Consider the following 20,919-nt stretch of genomic DNA (forward strand, 5'->3'; position numbering starts at 1 on the left):
GTTAGAGTTTACACAAAATAATGAAAAACTACCAACCAAATCTATTCATTTTAAAAAGTTGATTACTTTTCCTTGCCATTATGAGTCACCTGATAAGGAATTAGAATTTTTTGCTAACGTATGATGGGGATCCATGGGTCGCCAGCTTGCCCGGGAGGGGGTCCCTGGGCAAGAAGAGGTGGAAGACCACCGGCTTAGGCCATAGAAAGACTGGGAGCTGAGAACACACCAAACATCTATCAGGATGATATCCATCAAGGGTTTACCTTGACCTGCAGAGGTGGGCCTGGAGAGCTTCTGGCTGTAGATGTGGATGGCACCAGGCATGGAGGACGAGGCTGCAGCCGCAGAGGAGGTGGAGGTAAAGGACTGGACCTGCCTTAGGACCTGGGAGACTGGTGGTGCTGAGACTGTGGTGGGACCATGGCGGGCAGCTGCCCATATTACCCGAGGGGGCTGGGGGACAAGGGTCGAGGCTGAGGAGAACACAGAGGCCTGGGGCTGTGGAGGGGTTTCTAGCTGGCGAGGGGAGTGGAGGCGAAAGTGGGACTGGTCGTAGGATGGGGGCTGAGATGGGGGTGGTGGGGGGCAGTGCAGGGGCAGAGACTGGGGTGGGTTCTGGGGGTGAGAGTAGTGCTGCAGGTGGATGTGGCCACAGTCTAAGGCAGCTGGAAAGCTGGAGGAGTGCTGGGAGGCCTGGACATCGGGTTGTTTACTACTTCTGAGGGCTGCAGCTGGTTGCTCTACGGTGGGTTGGTCAGCAGTGGGTTGGACTACACTGGCCTGGTCTGTGCTGTTTCTGACTTCAGACGTTGAGGACTCAGAGGCGCTGGAGCCCTCTTTTGCCACGGGCAAAGCTGTTCAGAGCACAAAATAAGCCAGATCCCTGTTATCATCCAGCCGGCCATTCCATGGCTCTGACACACGTGGGTTAATAATTAGAAGCTGACCTGTACTTGACTTTGTATGACTCTGCCTTTTTTCCCTTAATGTGACTTTTCAAAATCAAAACAGCAAAATTCCCAAATACATTAAAGGATTTGTCAACAAAGGATGAAATAAAATGTGTACTAACTGTAGAAATATGTGGAATCTGTGGCACACTGGAATACAAAAGTCCCTACTGAACAGATGTAATTCATCTGACAATTTCTACTCACTTTTCTGGTTCTCTGTGGTAGCTGGCTCTCTTGAACCTAGGCTGTTGCTATTGTCAGGTTTAGTGCTCCGACATTTGGTTCCCAAAAAGACACTGGCTGATTTGTTTTTGTGTGTGTAGAATGTCAGGACCTCCTCCAGATCACTTTCACTGGAAGAGAAGAGAGCAGTGTGAACATTCTCCATGATACCTAGAGTAAGACCAGTGTTAAGTAGCAGAAGTGAAAAAGTCAGGAGTGAGTAGGTGCCAGCTCACTTACCTTGCCTCAGCTATAAACTCCTGAAACACGCTGGGGTTGATACAATGTTCCTGGTCTTTGATCTTCTCCACTTTCTTCACCATATGCTCTGTCTCCTGTGAGGAAAGAGACCAGTCAGAGACCAAGTACACTGGCCTGTCTGAGCAAGTAAGTATTAACAGTCATTTGTTGCTTCCTTATAAAATGAAGAACTCAACCAATTTTATTTATTTTTTTACCCCTTTTTCTCAGCAATTTCAGGGTATACAATTGGTAGTTACAGTCTTGTCTCACAGCTGCAACTCCCGTACGGACTCGGGAGAGGCGAAGGTCGAGAGCCGTGTGTCCTCCAAAACACAACCCAACCAAGCCGCACTGCTTCTTGATACAATGCCCACTTAACCCGGAAGCCAGCCGCATCAACGCGTCAGAGGAAACACCGTACACCTGGCGACCGTGTCAGCATGCACTGAGCCCGGCCTGCCGCAGGAGTTGCTATTGCGCGATGGGACTCGAACCCAGAATCTCTAGAGGCACAGCGCCACCCGGGAGGCCCTCGAACCAAACATTTCTAATTGGATAAGAACTCAAAAGGAAAAACTAAACTAATAATGAAAATAAATGGAGACTCCCTGACTAGTGTAATAACTATAAACAGGTCCTAGAACAGTAGCAGACACTAGAGGCTGAAGAGTCTCTTGCTGTGTGGCTGGCAGTGGACACCTTGTTGTAGCAGTGGATGAACTCTCCTAGCTGGTGGGACAGGATGCGTCGGCGATCCTGGAGGGGGAGCTGGCGACTGGGCAGGACCATCCTCATGTCCTGCTGAAGGTTACTGGCAGCACGCTTCAGGAAGCGGATCACCAGCTCCTGGAGATGAGACCTGATGTCACTGCACTTCATCATCACTACACTCACTTTTACGTTGTGTTATTATTTCATTTATTGCAACAACAAAAGAATTGATGGACTTTTCATGATGGACACATGTTCACGTTTATTTTCTCCAGAGGCTTTCTGATAAAATCACCTTTGACGCAGTCACGTACTCACACGATTTTCCTCTCTATGTGGCCACAAACACCTCAGCACATTATGACCCAAGTGGCTCCGATGAGTAGCATAATGCAGATAAACATAACACAAGGGTCCAGGTTCCCTTTTCCATACAGTCATTCCCCGAGGCAATGGTATCAGACAGTTGTATTACCATTTGCTCATTGTCCTTCTCTGGCCAGGCGGAGTTTGCGATAGTCCTGCTCTCTGCGAGTAGCCTCATCTGCACCCGAAGGAGATAGGAGGAGAAGGCCATTCGAGCCTGGACCTTACTGCAGAACAGCGGGAGAGAGAGGCTTGATTTAGGAGGACATGAGAGGCTGAGGAGAGGAAACTAAGGAGGAAGAGAAAAAATATGGCAGAGACAGGAAGAGGAAAGAACATTTTGTAAAGATAAAAAAATTGCAAAGATAAGCACGGTTAAAAAAGACAAATGCGATGGAGAGAATGACAGTAGAGAAAGGAATTGCCCACGCAGGAACACACACACCGCAACACAGATCATATCTCCAACTTTGTCATTCCCTGACAGTAAATAATGAATAATCTCCACCCGGTCTCCAGATAATTTAAATGGGAACAAATGTTTACTGCCTTTCAGGAATCTCAGATACATGTGTTACAACAGCAAGCACAAGCACTGACGCATATTCTGTTTGTTATTTTAGGCATCATGCAAGAGACAAAACAAATACAGGTATGTATCATTTTCAGCCAGAGTGTTGGAGCACAGTGTGATTTGTCCTCTCGGCCAGCACCAAGAGTGAATAATTGTTTTCATGGCCCAAATTAACCTGAAAAGGGTACTGCCAGTACAATGTAGTGGAAAAATGTTTTGGAAAAAGCTGTCAAACACAAACAATGATATACTGTACTATAATTTCCCAGGTCCCTTCACAGTCCTGGCAAGCTCAGAGGAATTTCGACAAACGTAGACTTGTTATTGTAATTCCCCCTCAAATTACAATTTCAGACACACTTAAAAAAAATCTATAGGAGACTGGAGCCTTTGTTGCCGTTTAGACAGAAGTATGTAATATTCATTAATGTTATTGTAAAAACAGGTCTAAATATTTTTGCACACGTATTACAAAATGAAGGATGGTGGGGAGCCTTTCAAGTCCTTCCAAATGAAAACAAAGAAAGGACAGTTTGACTACTACAATTAACAGTCCAATCACAGGGAGTGTCTCTACATTGAATTCAAGGCTGACACCCAGGATTCGCTTCCTTAGTGTTTTCTCTATGTTGTGAATTTGGTACACATGGAAGAGACTGATCACAACATGCTGGGGTAAGAAAAGAGACCCAGATTTTCTCCTTTGCTTTTTTGGCCCGTGCTCTGGGAGCCTCATATTTCTCCTTCTGCTGCTGAGAGAAGCAAAGAGAGAGGTGGTGGGATGGATGAAAAGGGAGAGAGGAGAATTCGGAGAGGGCTGCCAACAGGAGCAGAAGCCTGCGGTGTGCACTGACCTGAGGTCCCAGCCCTGCTGGAGGATGTGGAGCAGGTTGACTTTGGGTTTGGTAATGGCGGTGGTGCATCGGGCCGGTTCTGCTGAGGACAGGGCCTCATTGTGGAACCGCTTCAGTGAGGTGGGCACACTGTCAGTCTGCACCACTAACGAACCCAGGGCTTTCTTATCCTTCTCCTCTTCCTCCTGAACCCTCTCCTCCCCCTCTTCAACATCCTCCTCGTCACTGGTCCCAGTAGGGGAGGCCTTGCGACCCCTCGCTTAAGTACAAAGCATTACAGAAAAAAAGTCAAACCTCACAATGTCAATTACATCATTGTGTCTTTACTGGATCAAATGCAGACACACTTCAACACTTTGCAAAGAGAACTTATGGTAGTTGTTATATAAACTCTCACTGTCATATTTGGCCATATTCATTCTGGTAGTGGGGAGTTCTTCATAGAAAGTAAAGGAATGAACGCGTCTGATTGTCTCCCCCTTGGCTTGGCCAGACAGGCCGTGGTCTGGGTCTGAGACTAGACAGAGTGTTGCTATGCTGTGTCAGCTGGAAGAGGACAGACTCCCTGAGGCCTACCTGCTCTTTTCCTCCCCATGGCGGAGTGCTCTGCCAGGTGGCGCAGCCTCCGCCTCCGCGCCTCCAGCGACAACAGCTTCCTCTCGTACTGGATCACGTGACACGCATGGAACACATCCACCTGCAGCTGCACATTACCATTCAGCTTCCTGATGGGGGACGAGAGGAACGGCTTTTATATGATTCCTTAACCACAGATTTCCATTCAGTATGATAAAACTGAGGGATCAGTTCGACTCATACAGCCTGCATTGTGATATTTCTGCTATAGCATTCAAGTGTTGCTTTATTCCCAATGTCAAATAATACATCAGAATGATTTAAGGCACTGTAATAATATACAGGTACATTAGACATTGCTAAGACAAGTGTGGCTGAATAAGTCCCTGAGAAGATAACTGTATCAGATTATCATTTTCCGAGATATTGTGGTAAGATATGGAAAGTTGGAAGACATGGAAGTGGTCAGATGACGCAGATGCTATGCTACAAGACAGTTTTGCAAGCACAAACTGGAATATGTTCCAGGATTCATCCAATGGCATTGAGGAGTATACCACCTCAGTCACCGGCTTCATCAATAAGTGCATCGACGACGTCATCCCCATAGTGACCGTACGTACATATCACAACCAGAAGCCATGGATTACAGGCAATATCTGCACCAAGCTAAAGGCTAGAGCTGCCGCTTTCAAAGAGCGGGAAATCCCGCTATGCTCTCAGACGAACGACCAAACAGGCAAAGCGTCAATACAGGACTGAAGATTGAATCCTACTACATCAGCTCGGACACTCGTCAGATGTGGTAGGGCTTGCAAACTATTACGGACTACAAAGGGAAATCCAGCCGCGAGCTGCCCAGTGACGCGAGCCTACCAGATGAGCTAAATGCCTTTTATTCTCGCGTCAAAGCAAGCAACACTGAAGCATGCATGAGAGCACGAGCTGTTCCGGACGACTGTGTGATCACACTCTCCGTAGCTGATGTGAGCAAGACCTTTAAATAAGTCAACATTCACAAGGCCGCAGCCCAGACAGATTACCAGGACGTGTATTCAGAGCATGGGCTGACCAACTGGCAAGTGTTTCTTCACTGACATTTTCAACCTCTCCTTGACCGAGTCTGTAATACCTACATGTTTTAAGCAGACCACCATTGTCCTTGTGCCCAAGAAAGGGAAGGTAACCTGCCTAAACTACTACCGCCCCGTAGCACTCATGTCGGTAGCCATGAAGTGCATTGAAAGGCTGGTCATAGCTAACACCATCATCTCAGAAACCCTAGACCCACTCCAATTCGTATACCGCCCCAACAGATCCACAGATGACGCAATATCAATCGCACTCCACAATGCCTTTCCCACATGGACAAAAGGAACACCTATGTGAGAATGCTGTTCATTGATACATTTAGCTCAGCGTTCAACACCATAGTGCCCTCAAAGCTCATCACTAAGCTAAGGACCCTGGGACTAAACAAATCCCTCTGCAACTGGATCCTGGACTTCCTGACAGGCCGCCCCCAGGTGGTGATCCTCAACACGAGGGCCCCTCAGGGGTGCGTGCTTAGTCCCCTCTGTACTCCCTGTTCACCCACGAATGCACAGCCAAGCACGACTCCAACACTATCATTACGTTTGCTAACGAAACAACAATGGTAGGCCTGATCACCGACAACGATGAAACAGCTTATAGGGAGGAGGTCAGAAACCTAGCAGTGTGGTGCCAGGACAACAACCTCTCCTTCAGCGTGCACAAGACAAAGGAGCTGATAGTGGATTACAGGAAAAGGAGAGCCGAACACACCCCCATTCACATTGACAGGACTGCAGTGGAGCAGGTCGAGAGTTAAGTTCCTTGGTGTCCACATCACCAACAAACTATCATGGTCCAAACACACCAAGACAGTCGTGAAGAGGGCACGACAATGCCTTTTCTCCCTCAGGAGACTGAAAAGATTTGGCATATGTCCTCAGATACTCAAAAAGTTCTACAGCTGCACCATCGAGAGCACCCTGGCCGGTTGCATCACTGCCTGGTATGGCAACTGCTCAGCATCCGACCGTAAGGCGCTACAGACGGTAGTGCATACGGCCTAGTAAATCACTGGGACCAAGCTTCCTGCCATCCAGCACCTATATACTAGCCGGTGTCAAAGACTCCAGTCACCAAAGTCATAGACTGTTCTCTCTGCTACCGCACGGCAAGCGGTACCGGAGCGTCAAGTCTAGGTCCAAAAGGCTCCTTAACAGCTTCTAACCCCAAGCCATAAGACTGCTGAACAATTAATCAAATGGCCACCTGAACTATTTACATTGACCCCCCCTCTTTGTTTTTACACTGCTGCTACTCGCTGTTTATTATCTATACATAGTCACTTTACCCCCTACCTACATTTAAAAATTAGCTCGACTAACCTGTACCCCCGCACATTGACTCGGTACCGGTCCCCGCCGTATATAGCTTCGTTATTGTTATTTTATTGTGTTACTTTTAATTCGATTTTTTACTTTAGTTTATTTAGTAAATATTTTCTTAACTCTATTTCTTGAACTGCATTGTTGGTTAAGGGCTCGTAAGTAAGCATTTCATGGTAAGGTCTACACCTGTTGTATTCGGCGCATATGACAAATAACATTTTATTTGATAGTGAGGGAAAATGGCGGCAATAACACCCACCGTGATCTTGAGGTCACCACCGCTTTCCCCAATCTGAGGACCAAAGCAAGCAACATAGAAAAATCATAAAGGGCCAGAGGAGATGCCAGCTCCCCAGATAATATAATGCTATAGTGAAACTGAGTAAATGAAATACTGTACAAAAACCTAAAACTCATAAGCAGGATATGCATCTGAAGTCTGAACCCATGCAACAGAATAAATAAATGTGTTGAATTGTGTACCAAAATTCTTTATAGTTTTGTTTATTCTATAACATTTTCCCTGCTCTTCCTTGCTCTATAAACTCTCTCCAGCCCCAAACGCTGTTTGAGGACTAGACTACCAAAGCCACACTGCCACATAGACACTGTGCTCGCTCTGGAAAACTTTAATGTCTACTATTACCATACAGATCTTATTAGCTGTTGTCCTCACCTATTCATCTGAAGACAAAACAAACAGTCAGGGTCCAACCGTTTCCACAAATTGATGGAGAAGCTGTTCCCTTTCCCAACCACGAAGGAAATGCTTACCTTCCATGGAAAAGTCTGTTAGCCAACATGGAGTTCATCGATGTCTTATACTCCAGATAGCCACTGAGAAACAGAGACACAGATAATGACAAAATGACAACCATCAACATCACAGGCTGCACTGGGCTTCAGCATCTTCTGTCTAATTTGTGGGGAGATGAATGTGTTACAACAGGGATATTGTGATACTCAATGTCATAGGCCCCAGTAATTTCAAGACCACTTCGAAACATACGGTGTAAAAAGCCACAAAATCCCCAGTATTAACAGGCACATAAAGCTAATCAAGCAGCAAATCCCTCATACAGGAATATGGACTGTAAGCACAAAACTGGATTTCCCCCTAAATAGGGGGTTTAATGCTGTTTCAACTAGAAATCATCATGGGATTTCAGCCATGTTTGGGGAAAATATAAAAATGTAAAGTCTATAAATACTCTGAGATGTAATGTACAGTAACCAGCCAATTCTCTAATGTGTATCAGCTTCTCACCTTACTCCTAACTGCAGTAGTAATAGATGTATTAAGTAATAATAGCAGTGGTTAAATGTAGGGAGGCAGCAGTATGGACATCGCTTTTCTTCCCTTATTCTAAAATGTATCTAGACACTTGCATTAGTGTGCAACATTACCCAAAGTGTCCGAACCCCTCTCACCTATACAGTTCCCATGTCTCTGGGGTGGGGAAGATTCGGATGAACCCCCCTCGTCTCTCGTGCTCCTCTCTTATCCTCCTCAGGACTTTCAACTGCCATTGAGAAGAAAAAAAAGAGAACCCTTAACTACAATTCTATGTTAGTGATAGATAATATGATAGATCTGCATGAGAGGGAAACTAACTTCAGCTATGTATATTTACCTCCTCAGCAGTCAGGCCCAGAGTGCTGTCCCCCTGTTTACTTCCTGGCTTCTCCTTAGGCCCGTCTGTGTCAGTGTTGTTGGCTGACAGGGGTCTCTGCCGCTGCAGGAGAGGAGCAGAATGAACACATTGTTATATTGATACTGTACCATCCACGTACTTCCCACATAAATCCACCCTGATACTGGTTTAATACATAAATCCACCCTGATACTGGTTTAATAAATGAAGGGTTTAATACATAAATCCACCCCGATACTGGTTTAATAAATGAAGGGTTTAATACATAAATCCACCCTGATACTAGTTTAATAAATGAAGGGTTTAATACATAAATCCACCCTGATACTGGTTTAATAAATGAAGGGTTTAATACATAAATCCACCCTGATACTGGTTTAATAAATGAAGGGTTTAATACATAAATCCACCCTGATACTGGTTTAATAAGTGAAGGGTTTAATACATAAATCCACCCTGATACTAGTTTAATAAATGAAGGGTTTAATACATAAATCCACCCTGATACTGGTTTAATACATAAATCCACCCTGATACTGGTTTAATAAATGAAGGGTTTAATACATAAATCCACCCTGATACTGGTTTAATAAATGAAGGGTTTAATACATAAATCCACCCTGATACTGGTTTAATACATAAATCCACCCTGATACTAGTTTAATAAATGAAGGGTTTAATACATAAATCCACCCTGATACTGGTTTAATAAGTGAAGGGTTTAATACATAAATCCACCCTGATACTGGTTTAATAAGTGAAGGGTTTAATACATAAAACCACCCTGATACTGGTTTAATACATAAATCCACCCTGATACTGGTTTAATAAGTGAAGGGTTTAATACATAAATCCACCCTGATACTGGTTTAATAAATGAAGGGTTTAATACATAAATCCACCCTGATACTGGTTTAATAAGTGAAGGGTTTAATACATAAATCCACCCTGATACTGGTTTAATACATAAATCCACCCTGATACTGGTTTAATAAATGAAGGGTTTAATACATAAATTCACCCTGATACTGGTTTAATAAATGAAGGGTTTAATACATACATCCACCCTGATACTGGTTTAATAAATGAAGGGTTTAATACATAAATCCACCCTGATACTGGTTTAATACATAAATCCACCCTGATACTGGTTTAATAAGTGAAGGGTTTAATACATAAATCCACCCTGATACTGGTTTAATACATAAATCCACCCTGATACTGGTTTAATAAATGAAGGGTTTAATACATAAATCCACCCCGATACTGGTTTAATAAATGAAGGGTTTAATACATAAATCCACCCTGATACTAGTTTAATAAATGAAGGGTTTAATACATAAATCCACCCTGATACTGGTTTAATACATAAATCCACCCTGATACTGGTTTAATAAATGAAGGGTTTAATACATAAATCCACCCTGATACTGGTTTAATACATAAATCCACCCTGATACTGGTTTAATACATAAATCCACCCTGATACTGGTTTAATAAATGAAGGGTTTAATACATAAATCCACCCTGATACTAGTTTAATAAATGAAGGGTTTAATACATAAATCCACCCTGATACTAGTTTAATACATAAATCCACCCTGATACTGGTTTAATACATAAATCGACCCTGATACTGGTTTAATACATAAATCCACCCTGATACTGGTTTAATAAGTGAAGGGTTTAATACATAAATCCACCCTGATACTAGTTTAATAAATGAAGGGTTTAATACATAAATCCACCCTGATACTGGTTTAATACATAAATCCACCCTGATACTGGTTTAATAAGTGAAGGGTTTAATACATAAATCCACCCTGATACTAGTTTAATAAATGAAGGGTTTAATACATAAATCCACCCTGATACTGGTTTAATAAATGAAGGGTTTAATACATAAATCCACCCTGATACTGGTTTAATAAATGAAGGGTTTAATACATAAATCCACCCTGATACTAGTTTAATAAATGAAGGGTTTAATACATAAATCCACCCTGATACTGGTTTAATAAATGAAGGGTTTAATACATAAATCCACCCTGATACTGGTTTAATAAATGAAGGGTTTAATACATAAATCCACCCTGATACTGGTTTAATAAGTGAAGGGTTTAATACATAAATCCACCCTGATACTGGTTTAATACATAAATCCACCCTGATACTGGTTTAATAAATGAAGGGTTTAATACATAAATCCACCCCGATACTGGTTTAATAAATGAAGGGTTTAATACATAAATCCACCCTGATACTAGTTTAATAAATGAAGGGTTTAATACATAAATCCACCCTGATACTGGTTTAATACATAAATCCACCCTGATACTGGTTTAATAAATGAAGGGTTTAATACATAAATCCACCCTGATACTGGTTTAATAAATGAAGGGTTTAATACATAAATCCACCCTGATACTAGTTTAATAAATGAAGGGTTTAATACATAAATCCACCCTGATACTGGTTTAATACATAAATCCACCCTGATACTGGTTTAATACATAAATCCACCCTGATACTGGTTTAATACATAAATCCACCCTGATACTGGTTTAATAAATGAAGGGTTTAATACATAAATCCACCCTGATACTAGTTTAATAAATGAAGGGTTTAATACATAAATCCACCCTGATACTAGTTTAATACATAAATCCACCCTGATACTGGTTTAATACATAAATCCACCCTGATACTGGTTTAATACATAAATCCACCCTGATACTGGTTTAATAAGTGAAGGGTTTAATACATAAATCCACCCTGATACTAGTTTAATAAATGAAGGGTTTAATACATAAATCCACCCTGATACTGGTTTAATAAATGAAGGGTTTAATACATAAATCCACCCTGATACTGGTTTAATAAATGAAGGGTTTAATACATAAATCCACCCTGATACTAGTTTAATAAATGAAGGGTTTAATACATAAATCCACCCTGATACTGGTTTAATAAATGAAGGGTTTAATACATAAATCCACCCTGATACTGGTTTAATAAATGAAGGGTTTAATACATAAATCCACCCTGATACTGGTTTAATAAGTGAAGGGTTTAATACATAAATCCACCCTGATACTGGTTTAATACATAAATCCACCCTGATACTGATTTAATAAATGAAGGGTTTAATACATAAATCCACCCTGATACTGGTTTAATAAATGAAGGGTTTAATACATAAATCCACCCTGATACTGGTTTAATACATAAATCCACCCTGATACTGGTTTAATAAATGAAGGGTTTAATACATAAATCCACCCTGATACTGGTTTAATAAATGAAGGGTTTAATACATAAATCCACCCTGATACTGGTTTAATAAATGAAGGGTTTAATACATACATCCACCCTGATACTGGTTTAATACATAAATCCACCCTGATACTGGTTTAATAAATGAAGGGTTTAATACATACATCCACCCTGATACTGGTTTAATAAATGAAGGGTTTAATACATAAATCCACCCTGATACTGGTTTAATACATAAATCCACCCTGATACTGGTTTAATAAATGAAGGGTTTAATACATACATCCACCCTGATACTAGTTTAATAAATGAAGGGTTTAATACATAAATCCACCCTGATACTGGTTTAATAAATGAAGGGTTTAATACATAAATCCACCCTGATACTGGTTTAATAAGTGAAGGGTTTAATACATAAATCCACCCTGATACTAGTTTAATAAATGAAGGGTTTAATACATAAATCCACCCTGATACTGGTTTAATACATAAATCCACCCTGATACTGGTTTAATAAATGAAGGGTTTAATACATAAATCCACCCTGATACTGGTTTAATAAATGAAGGGTTTAATACATAAATCCACCCTGATACTGGTTTAATACATAAATCCACCCTGATACTAGTTTAATAAATGAAGGGTTTAATACATAAATCCACCCTGATACTGGTTTAATAAGTGAAGGGTTTAATACATAAAACCACCCTGATACTGGTTTAATACATAAATCCACCCTGATACTGGTTTAATAAGTGAAGGGTTTAATACATAAATCCACCCTGATACTGGTTTAATAAATGAAGGGTTTAATACATAAATCCACCCTGATACTGGTTTAATAAGTGAAGGGTTTAATACATAAATCCACCCTGATACTGGTTTAATACATAAATCCACCCTGATACTGGTTTAATAAATGAAGGGTTTAATACATAAATCCACCCTGATACTGGTTTAATAAATGAAGGGTTTAATACATACATCCACCCTGATACTGGTTTAATAAATGAAGGGTTTAATACATAAATCCACCCTGATACTGGTTTAATACATAAATCCACCCTGATACTGGTTTAATAAATGAAGGGTTTAATACATAAATCCACCCTGATACTGGTTTAATAAATGAAGGGTTTAATACATACATCCATCCTGATACTGGTTTAATACATAAATCCACCCTGATACTGGTTTAATAAGTGAAGGGTTTAATACATAAATCCACCCTGATACTGGTTTAATAAGTGAAGGGTTTAATACATAAATCCACCCTGATACTGGTTTAATACATAAATCCACCCTGATACTGGTTTAATACATAAATCCACCCTGATACTGGTTTAATAAGTGAAGGGTTTAATACATAAATCCACCCTGATACTGGTTTAATACATAAATCCACCCTGATACTGGTTTAATAAGTGAAGGGTTTAATACATAAATCCACCCTGATACTGGTTTAATAAGTGAAGGGTTTAATACATAAATCCACCCTGATACTGGTTTAATAAATGAAGGGTTTAATACATAAATCCACCCTGATACTGGTTTAATACATAAATCCACCCTGATACTGGTTTAATAAATGAAGGGTTTAATACATACATCCACCCTGATACTGGTTTAATAAATGAAGGGTTTAATACATACATCCACCCTGATACTGGTTTAATAAGTGAAGGGTTTAATACATAAATCCACCCTGATACTAGTTTAATAAATGAAGGGTTTAATACATAAATCCACCCTGATACTGGTTTAATACATAAATCCACCCTGATACTGGTTTAATAAGTGAAGGGTTTAATACATAAATCCACCCTGATACTGGTTTCATAAGTGAAGGGTTTAATACATAAATCCACCCTGATACTGGTTTAATAAATGAAGGGTTTAATACATAAATCCACCCTGATACTGGTTTAATACATAAATCCACCCTGATACTGGTTTAATAAGTGAAGGGTTTAATACATAAATCCACCCTGATACTGGTTTAATAAGTGAAGGGTTTAATACATAAATCCACCCTGATACTGGTTTAATACATAAATCCACCCTGATACTAGTTTAATAAGTGAAGGGTTTAATACATAAATCCACCCTGATACTGGTTTAATACATAAATCCACCCTGATACTGGTTTAATAAGTGAAGGGTTTAATACATAAATCCACCCTGATACTGGTTTCATAAGTGAAGGGTTTAATACATAAATCCACCCTGATACTGGTTTAATAAATGAAGGGTTTAATACATAAATCCACCCTGATACTGGTTTAATACATAAATCCACCCTGATACTGGTTTAATAAGTGAAGGGTTTAATACATAAATCCACCCTGATACTGGTTTAATACATAAATCCACCCTGATACTAGTTTAATAAGTGAAGGGTTTAATACATAAATCCACCCTGATACTGGTTTAATAAGTGTAATAAATAGGATGTTAATGCAAGTTGGCTAGCGCTGTTAAATTCTTACATTTGCACCTAAGAAATCATCTCACACACTGATAAAACTAATACATCTTAAAATGTAACAATCTGCTTATCTTTACATACAGAAAGCACCAACTACATTGAAAATGTAAAAAAAAAAAATCATCCCCTTTCCTCCCTCCCTGGGTTACATAAATGGCACATTTTCTATCTTGGCTAGCTGGCATTCCTGACTCCCTCTTACTCGACATGCATTACCAGGGCTGATTGACGACTGGAGCGCAGGTTTGAACCCGGTCAGACAGCAGGGGCATAACCCCGCAGGATCACATACAGCATTTGTCATCTAAATAGTGGGGGGGGAGTTAACTTTTAATTTGTCTGACTGGTTGGGGGAAATATTAAATAATCTCAACTGTTGCTCCTAATCACAGTATAGGGGAAAAGGACAGGTTGTCCCTAGGAGCCCAAGATTCTGTAACTGCCACTCTAACAGGACTGCTATAGTGGCAAGATTATTTTGCTGTGTCTGTAACTGGCAGAGGGGCTGAGGCATTGCACACTTGTACTAATGTGATGAATTCTAAGAGCTGCATTGCGATGCTTATAAATCAGTCTTGCCCAGACCAATCTACTAAAGACTATTCGATTTAACGCATCACTTTAAGACCTTGATGCATAAATCGATAGAGGGTACTTTTTGGAAGCCGCAAGTAGGGAAAATAGCAGAATAGTTTGGACTCAAAAAGAGAGTCTAAAAAGTATAAGCGGTTGAAAAAGTTGCTTTCTTACCAGCTAAATGTAAAGACGTCACGGTGGTGAGGGAGAGGGAAAAGGTGCAGCAGGGTTAATGTGATTGGGTTAGAGGATATGAGAAGGCAGGACAACTTACCACTCTGGAGGGTGCAATGGCGGACTGAGCAGATAAAGGACGCTAAGAGAGGCAATGGAGTGTAAGTGACAGTGAGATGAACATCAGCCGCTAACTACACCTCACTGTAAACATACACATATGCAATGAAGCACACTTGGACAAGCACATCGAAAGACACACAGACACATGCATACAGTACACATTGAACAAACTTCCAGCCTTCTTACTGTAGAGAAACTATCTGTGCTCATTGCACGATAGCTATAAGGTGGAGTAGAAAAATGTCTGATTTGATGTCCCACCAGCAGATCCCAGCCCAGACCGGGTGCAGTAGTTGACTGCACTGAGCCAAGTGTATTAGCTGCTGTGGCATCATTTAGCAAACGGGCCTAGTGAGAGGATTAGTCACTTGATAAAAAATGATAAATAATAATCCACAGAGCGCCGCACTCGCAGTGCTGATGATGTCACCCCAACACTGCAATTACATTAACAGTTGTTTTTCATGAGAATGATTTTCCATGAGGGCAAAAAGGGCTCAGCTCTAACAGCAAAACAAGTACAGTACAGCACAGTAAGAGACATGAGATGCTGAGAAAGACGTTCCATGAATTAGGTTACAATTGAAGTCGGAAGTTAACATACACTTAGGTTGGAGAATTTAAAACTAGTTTTTCAACCACTCCACTAATTTCTTGTTAACAAACTATAGTTTTGGCAAGTCGGTTAGGACATCTACTTTGTGCATGACACAAGTACATTTTCCAACAATTGTTTACAGACAGATTATTTCACTTAATTCACTGTATCACAATTCCAGTGGGTCAGAAGTTTACATACACTAAGTTGACTGTGCCTTTAAACAGCTTGGAAAATTCCAGAAAATGAAGTCATGGCTATAGAAGCTTCTGATGAATTGGCTAATTGACATCATTTGAGTCAATTGGAGGTGTACCTGTGGATGTATTTCAAGGCCTACCTTCAAACTGAGTGCCTCTTTGCTTCACATCATGGGAAAATCTAAAGAAATCAGCCAAGACCTCAGGAAAATAAATTGTAGACCTCTACAAGTCTGGTTCATCCTTGGGAGCAATTTCCAAACGCCTGAAGGTACCAAGTTCATCTGTACAAACAATAGTACGCAAGTATAAACACCATGGGACCACGCAGCCATCATACCGCTCATGAAGGAGACGCATTCTGTCTCCTAGAGATGAACGTACTTTGGTGCGAAAAGTGCAAATCAATCCCAGAACAGCAGCAAAGGACATTGTGAAGATGCTGGAGGAAAGAGGTACAAAAGTATCTATATCCACAGTAAAACAAGTCCTATATCGACATAACCTGAAAGGCCACTCAGCAAGGAAGAAGCCACTGCTCCAAAACCGCCATAAAAAAGCCAGACTAGGGTTTGCAACTGCACATGGGGACAAAGATCGTACTTTTTGGAGAAATGTCCTCTGGTCTGATGAAACAAAAATAGAACTGTTTGGCCATAATGACCATCATTATGTTTGGAGGAAAAAGGGGGAGGCTTGCAAGCCGAAGAACACCATCCCAACCGTGAAGCACAGGGGTGGCAGCATCTTGTTGTGGGGGTGCTTTGCTGCTGGTGGGACTGGTGCACATCACAAAATAGATGGCATCATGAGGATGGAAAATTCTGTGGATATATTGAAGCAATATCAAGACATCAGTCAGGAAGTTAAAGCTTGGTCGCAAATGGGTCTTCCAAATGGACAATGACACCAAGCATCCTTCCAAAGTTGTAGAAACATGGCTTAAGGACAACAAAGTCAAGGCATTGGAGTGGCCATCACAAAGCCCTGACCTCAATCCTACAGACAATTTGTGGGCAGAACTGAAGGGTGTGCGAGCAAGGAGGCCTACAAACCTGACTCAGTTACACCAGCTCTGTTAGGAGGAATGGGCCAAAATTCACCCAACTTATTGTGGGAAGCTTGTGGAAGGCTACTCGAAATGTTTGACCCAAGTTAAACAATTTAAAGGCAATGCTACCAAATACTAATTGAGTGCATGTAAACTTCTGACCCACTGGGAATGTGATGAAAGAAATAAAATATTAAATAAATCATTCTCTCTATTATTATTCTAACATTTCACATTCTTAAAATAAAGTGGTGATCCTGACTGACCTAAGACAAGGAATTTTTACTAGGATTAAATGTCAGGATTGTGAAAAACTGAGTTTAAATGTATTTGGCTAAGGTGTATGTAAACTTCCGACTTCAACTGTATATGTGTATATGGCATGGAAAGACGGTTCCTTCAGATGTCTAAACTAAAATCACTTTTTTGTGAAACAAAAAGAAGGGTGGTGTCCCATACCTGTGCTTTGTGGGCTGGGTACTTCAGGCCCGGGTCCAGAGCCACCCGTTCAGAGCGGGGTTGTCGTAGCAGGGGGTCCTGACAAACAAAGCCTGCAGGGACATGACACTACAATGAGTAAATGACAGTGGCCAAATATTCTAGAGAGCATGTGTTATCTATAGCAGTAAAGCCACATGAATAAAGATCAATCTGATACTACCATTTGTGACATCAATACGGCAGCTGTAGTCTTAATCTTTCTCCCCAGTTCTTCTCACACCGACTCCCAATAATTGACATATGCTCTCTCTTTCTAAAACTCACTATGAGCTAACTGATCCAAGAAGTGAAGACAGAAAAACTACTTTATACTTTCCCTTCATACTTTCTCATGCAGAGTGATAGGAAAACTTATTTTGGATCAAATCGACAGCTCAGGTCCTGAGGTTCTTTGTACTGCCTCATCCAAGCCGTCAGGTAAGAATCGGGCTCTTGCCACGTTCTTGTCTAAATGCAGCAATTATTACAAGCACGGCTGACGCGTTACTGACAGCTACACACAAGGGGAAAATGAATGCTAATGGCATGCTGTCATTATTTACAGAGCTGGTATGCAGCCCAAGTGTTATCTGCCAAAAGCACCGGGTTTGTTTGGTGAATAATAGATGGGGTATGTTTTACATGTCACTGCTCATTTTCCCCAGGCCTGCACTCATGCATCAGTCCAAAGATAACTGGATATTTATGATTCCCTCCTCTCATTTAATGAGCGGGAGGGAGTGCACGGAGATCCAGCCGCAAGCTGGCCCTGGTACAGACATACACATCACAGTCCCTCACACAGCGCCATTAGATATGGCCTCCAGGCTCTGGGGCTCAGTGGCATTTAATATCGTCAATGGATCATGACATGGAGGTACAAACAAGATGATGACAAAAGTACTGATATGAACATACGGGGAGATTAAATGTAACCTTTATTTAACTAGGCAAGTCTGTTAAGAACAAATTCTTATTTACAATGACGGCATACCGGGGAACAGTGGGTTAACTGCCTTGTTCAGAGGCAGAACGACAGATTTTTACCTTCTCAGCTTGGGGATTCGATCCAGCAACCTTTCAGTTACTGGCCCAATGCTCTAACAACTAGACTACCTGCCACCCCAAATGAGCTGTACTTGTAGTACAAGTGTCATTGTCAATGCTCAACTTGCTTTGGAAAAAATTGGCTGAGACTGAAAGTGTAATAAGAATATTTATTTCAGATGTGGACTTGAACTTCTATCAAATATTCTCCACAGCTCCAACCTGGCTATCTGAGAATGCATTAATTGTGAAGGAAGGTGACATCACAAAGACATGTAATTCTCTGCATTAAGAGTCTGTTGTATAAACAGTGTTAATCTGCACCTAGGGCTAACCAATTTTTTGTTTGCAAGCTAAGGATTTATTTGGATTAATAATGTGAGATCGCATTTCTCAAGAGAGCTTAATGACTCCAAAACAACCAAGTCATCTGTTGACAATTTCCCCTGCCAGTCATTGAATGTCAATTACAATGATGCCTGTGGTTTCTCCACAATTCTGAGGCCCCATTATGGAGCAATCCTCGGCATATTCTCTATTATACAACGTTAAACTAAGTGTGGGGCAAAAGTTAGTGTAAAACAATGCCTGACTATCTCCACAGGCTGAAACCAAGCGTCAGGCAGCAGAATGGCCAATTAGTGGCTTTCTTCATTCGCAGTGAGGATTTGCTGAAGAAAGCCCTAATAACAAGAGACACCGGGCTGAAAAATAAGCGTAGTGGAACCTGCTGCAGGCTAAATGCTGAGGATGGCAGGAGCCAGGGCCAACAAAGTTTCCATCTACACTGGCACTCCCCAGCTAGGCCCCAGCCCAGTTCACAGGTAAAGAGAGGCCTTGGAGAAGACATGGAAACGGGTGTTAAAGGCATGAGCAAAGTGATCACATGATCACAAAGGGCAACTCATTAAGCAGCCTGCCCATGACATGTCCTAAATGAAGTGTTGAGAATCGGGCCTGTTCTTTACTGACTTATTATGCAAAGCTATTGAGATGGCTTTAAAAATGTTTGTGTGCATGATTAGACAGATGTCTGCCTGAGAAAAGGTCCTTACAATTCATTATACTGTCAAAATGGAAATAGATGTCTTAGCAACAGTGGTTATAATGAGATAAAGAGCCTGCATGGCAATTTGTGGATTCCTAAAACCTGGACCTTTCTGACAAACTAGGCTTTAAAACAAGAAATATATAGAGGTTTTGGTTTACTCAGTCACATCATAAAGATCATGTGGTTTAAAATAAACAGGTGGGTAGGGTTGGGCGGTACACCATATACGCGGTATCCTGCGGTGTTTCAAAATACCATCAGTATGACTTTCCAATAAGGTCAATACCCAATATTACATTTTTTTTATACACATTTGAATATTAGTACTTTTTAAATAAATACCTATATAGTCAACTTGTGCACTAGGTAATAGATAAAGCAGATCGCGTTCATCATTTTGCTTGTTAGACTATTTTGTTTGCCTGCTATATACCTTATAATGATTAAGTTAACTATATAAGATTTGCCAAATAAATCCTCTCGAGCTGGGTTTTACTATCTTGCTAATGTTAGCTAAGTGGCTAAAGTTAGCTCTCAAGATCAAGCTTCTTGATAACAGGAGCAGAGACAATCCCCTCCTGGATTAAGATCCCTGCTGTCTAATGTTTGTTTTGTGCATGCTGCAAACTGCCTTTTGATATGTACTGAACAAAAATATAAAATGCAACATGTCAAGTGTTGGTCCCATGTTTCATGAGCTGAAATAAAAGATCCCAGAAATGTTACATATTCACAAAAAGCTTATTTCTCTAAAATGTTGGGCACAAATCCCTGTTAGTGAACATTTCTCCTTTGCCATCATAATCCATCCACCTGACAGGTGTGGCATATCAAGAAGCAGATTAAACAGCATGATCATTACAAGGTGCACCTTGTGCAGTGGACAATAAAAGGCCACTCTAAAATGTGCAGTTGTCACAACACAATGCCACAGATGTCTCAAGTTTTGAGGGAGTGTGCAATTGACATACTGACTGCAGGAATGTCCACCAGAGCAGTTGCCAGATAATTTAATGTTAATTTCTCTGCCATATGCCACATCCAATGGCCTTTTAGAGAATTTGGCAGTACGTCCAACTGGCCTCATAACCGCAGACCACGTGTATGGTGGCGGTGGGGTTATGGTATGGGCAGGCATAAGCTACAAAGAACACAATTGCATTTTATTGTTGGTAATTTGAATGCACAGAAATACCGTGACGAAATACCATTTATTTTAAAGTATCTGTGTCCAGATGCATATCTGTATTCCCAGTCACATTCCCAGCCATAGATTAG

At 41.0% G+C, this 20,919-nt stretch overlaps 1 protein-coding gene across 1 annotated transcript in view; it reads right to left on the reverse strand.

The window, feature by feature from the left end:
* ttll5 (tubulin tyrosine ligase-like family, member 5) overlaps positions 1–20,919 on the reverse strand; it is a 93,138-nt gene that overhangs the window by 48,783 nt on the left and 23,436 nt on the right. Inside the window, exons 15-27 of the mRNA XM_039009071.1 lie at positions 17,523–17,614; positions 15,192–15,233; positions 8,557–8,658; positions 8,354–8,445; positions 7,697–7,759; positions 7,182–7,214; positions 4,503–4,651; positions 3,927–4,185; positions 2,608–2,725; positions 2,121–2,267; positions 1,419–1,513; positions 1,161–1,309; positions 267–857 (exon numbers count right to left, since the gene is read on the reverse strand). Of these exons, the coding sequence (XP_038864999.1) occupies positions 267–857; positions 1,161–1,309; positions 1,419–1,513; positions 2,121–2,267; positions 2,608–2,725; positions 3,927–4,185; positions 4,503–4,651; positions 7,182–7,214; positions 7,697–7,759; positions 8,354–8,445; positions 8,557–8,658; positions 15,192–15,233; positions 17,523–17,614 (1,932 nt within the window). The remainder of the gene's footprint in view (positions 1–266; positions 858–1,160; positions 1,310–1,418; positions 1,514–2,120; positions 2,268–2,607; positions 2,726–3,926; positions 4,186–4,502; positions 4,652–7,181; positions 7,215–7,696; positions 7,760–8,353; positions 8,446–8,556; positions 8,659–15,191; positions 15,234–17,522; positions 17,615–20,919) is intronic.

This window comes from Salvelinus namaycush, chromosome 15 (genome assembly GCF_016432855.1).
Source record: "Salvelinus namaycush isolate Seneca chromosome 15, SaNama_1.0, whole genome shotgun sequence".
NCBI classification, from domain to species: Eukaryota; Metazoa; Chordata; class Actinopteri; order Salmoniformes; family Salmonidae; genus Salvelinus; species Salvelinus namaycush.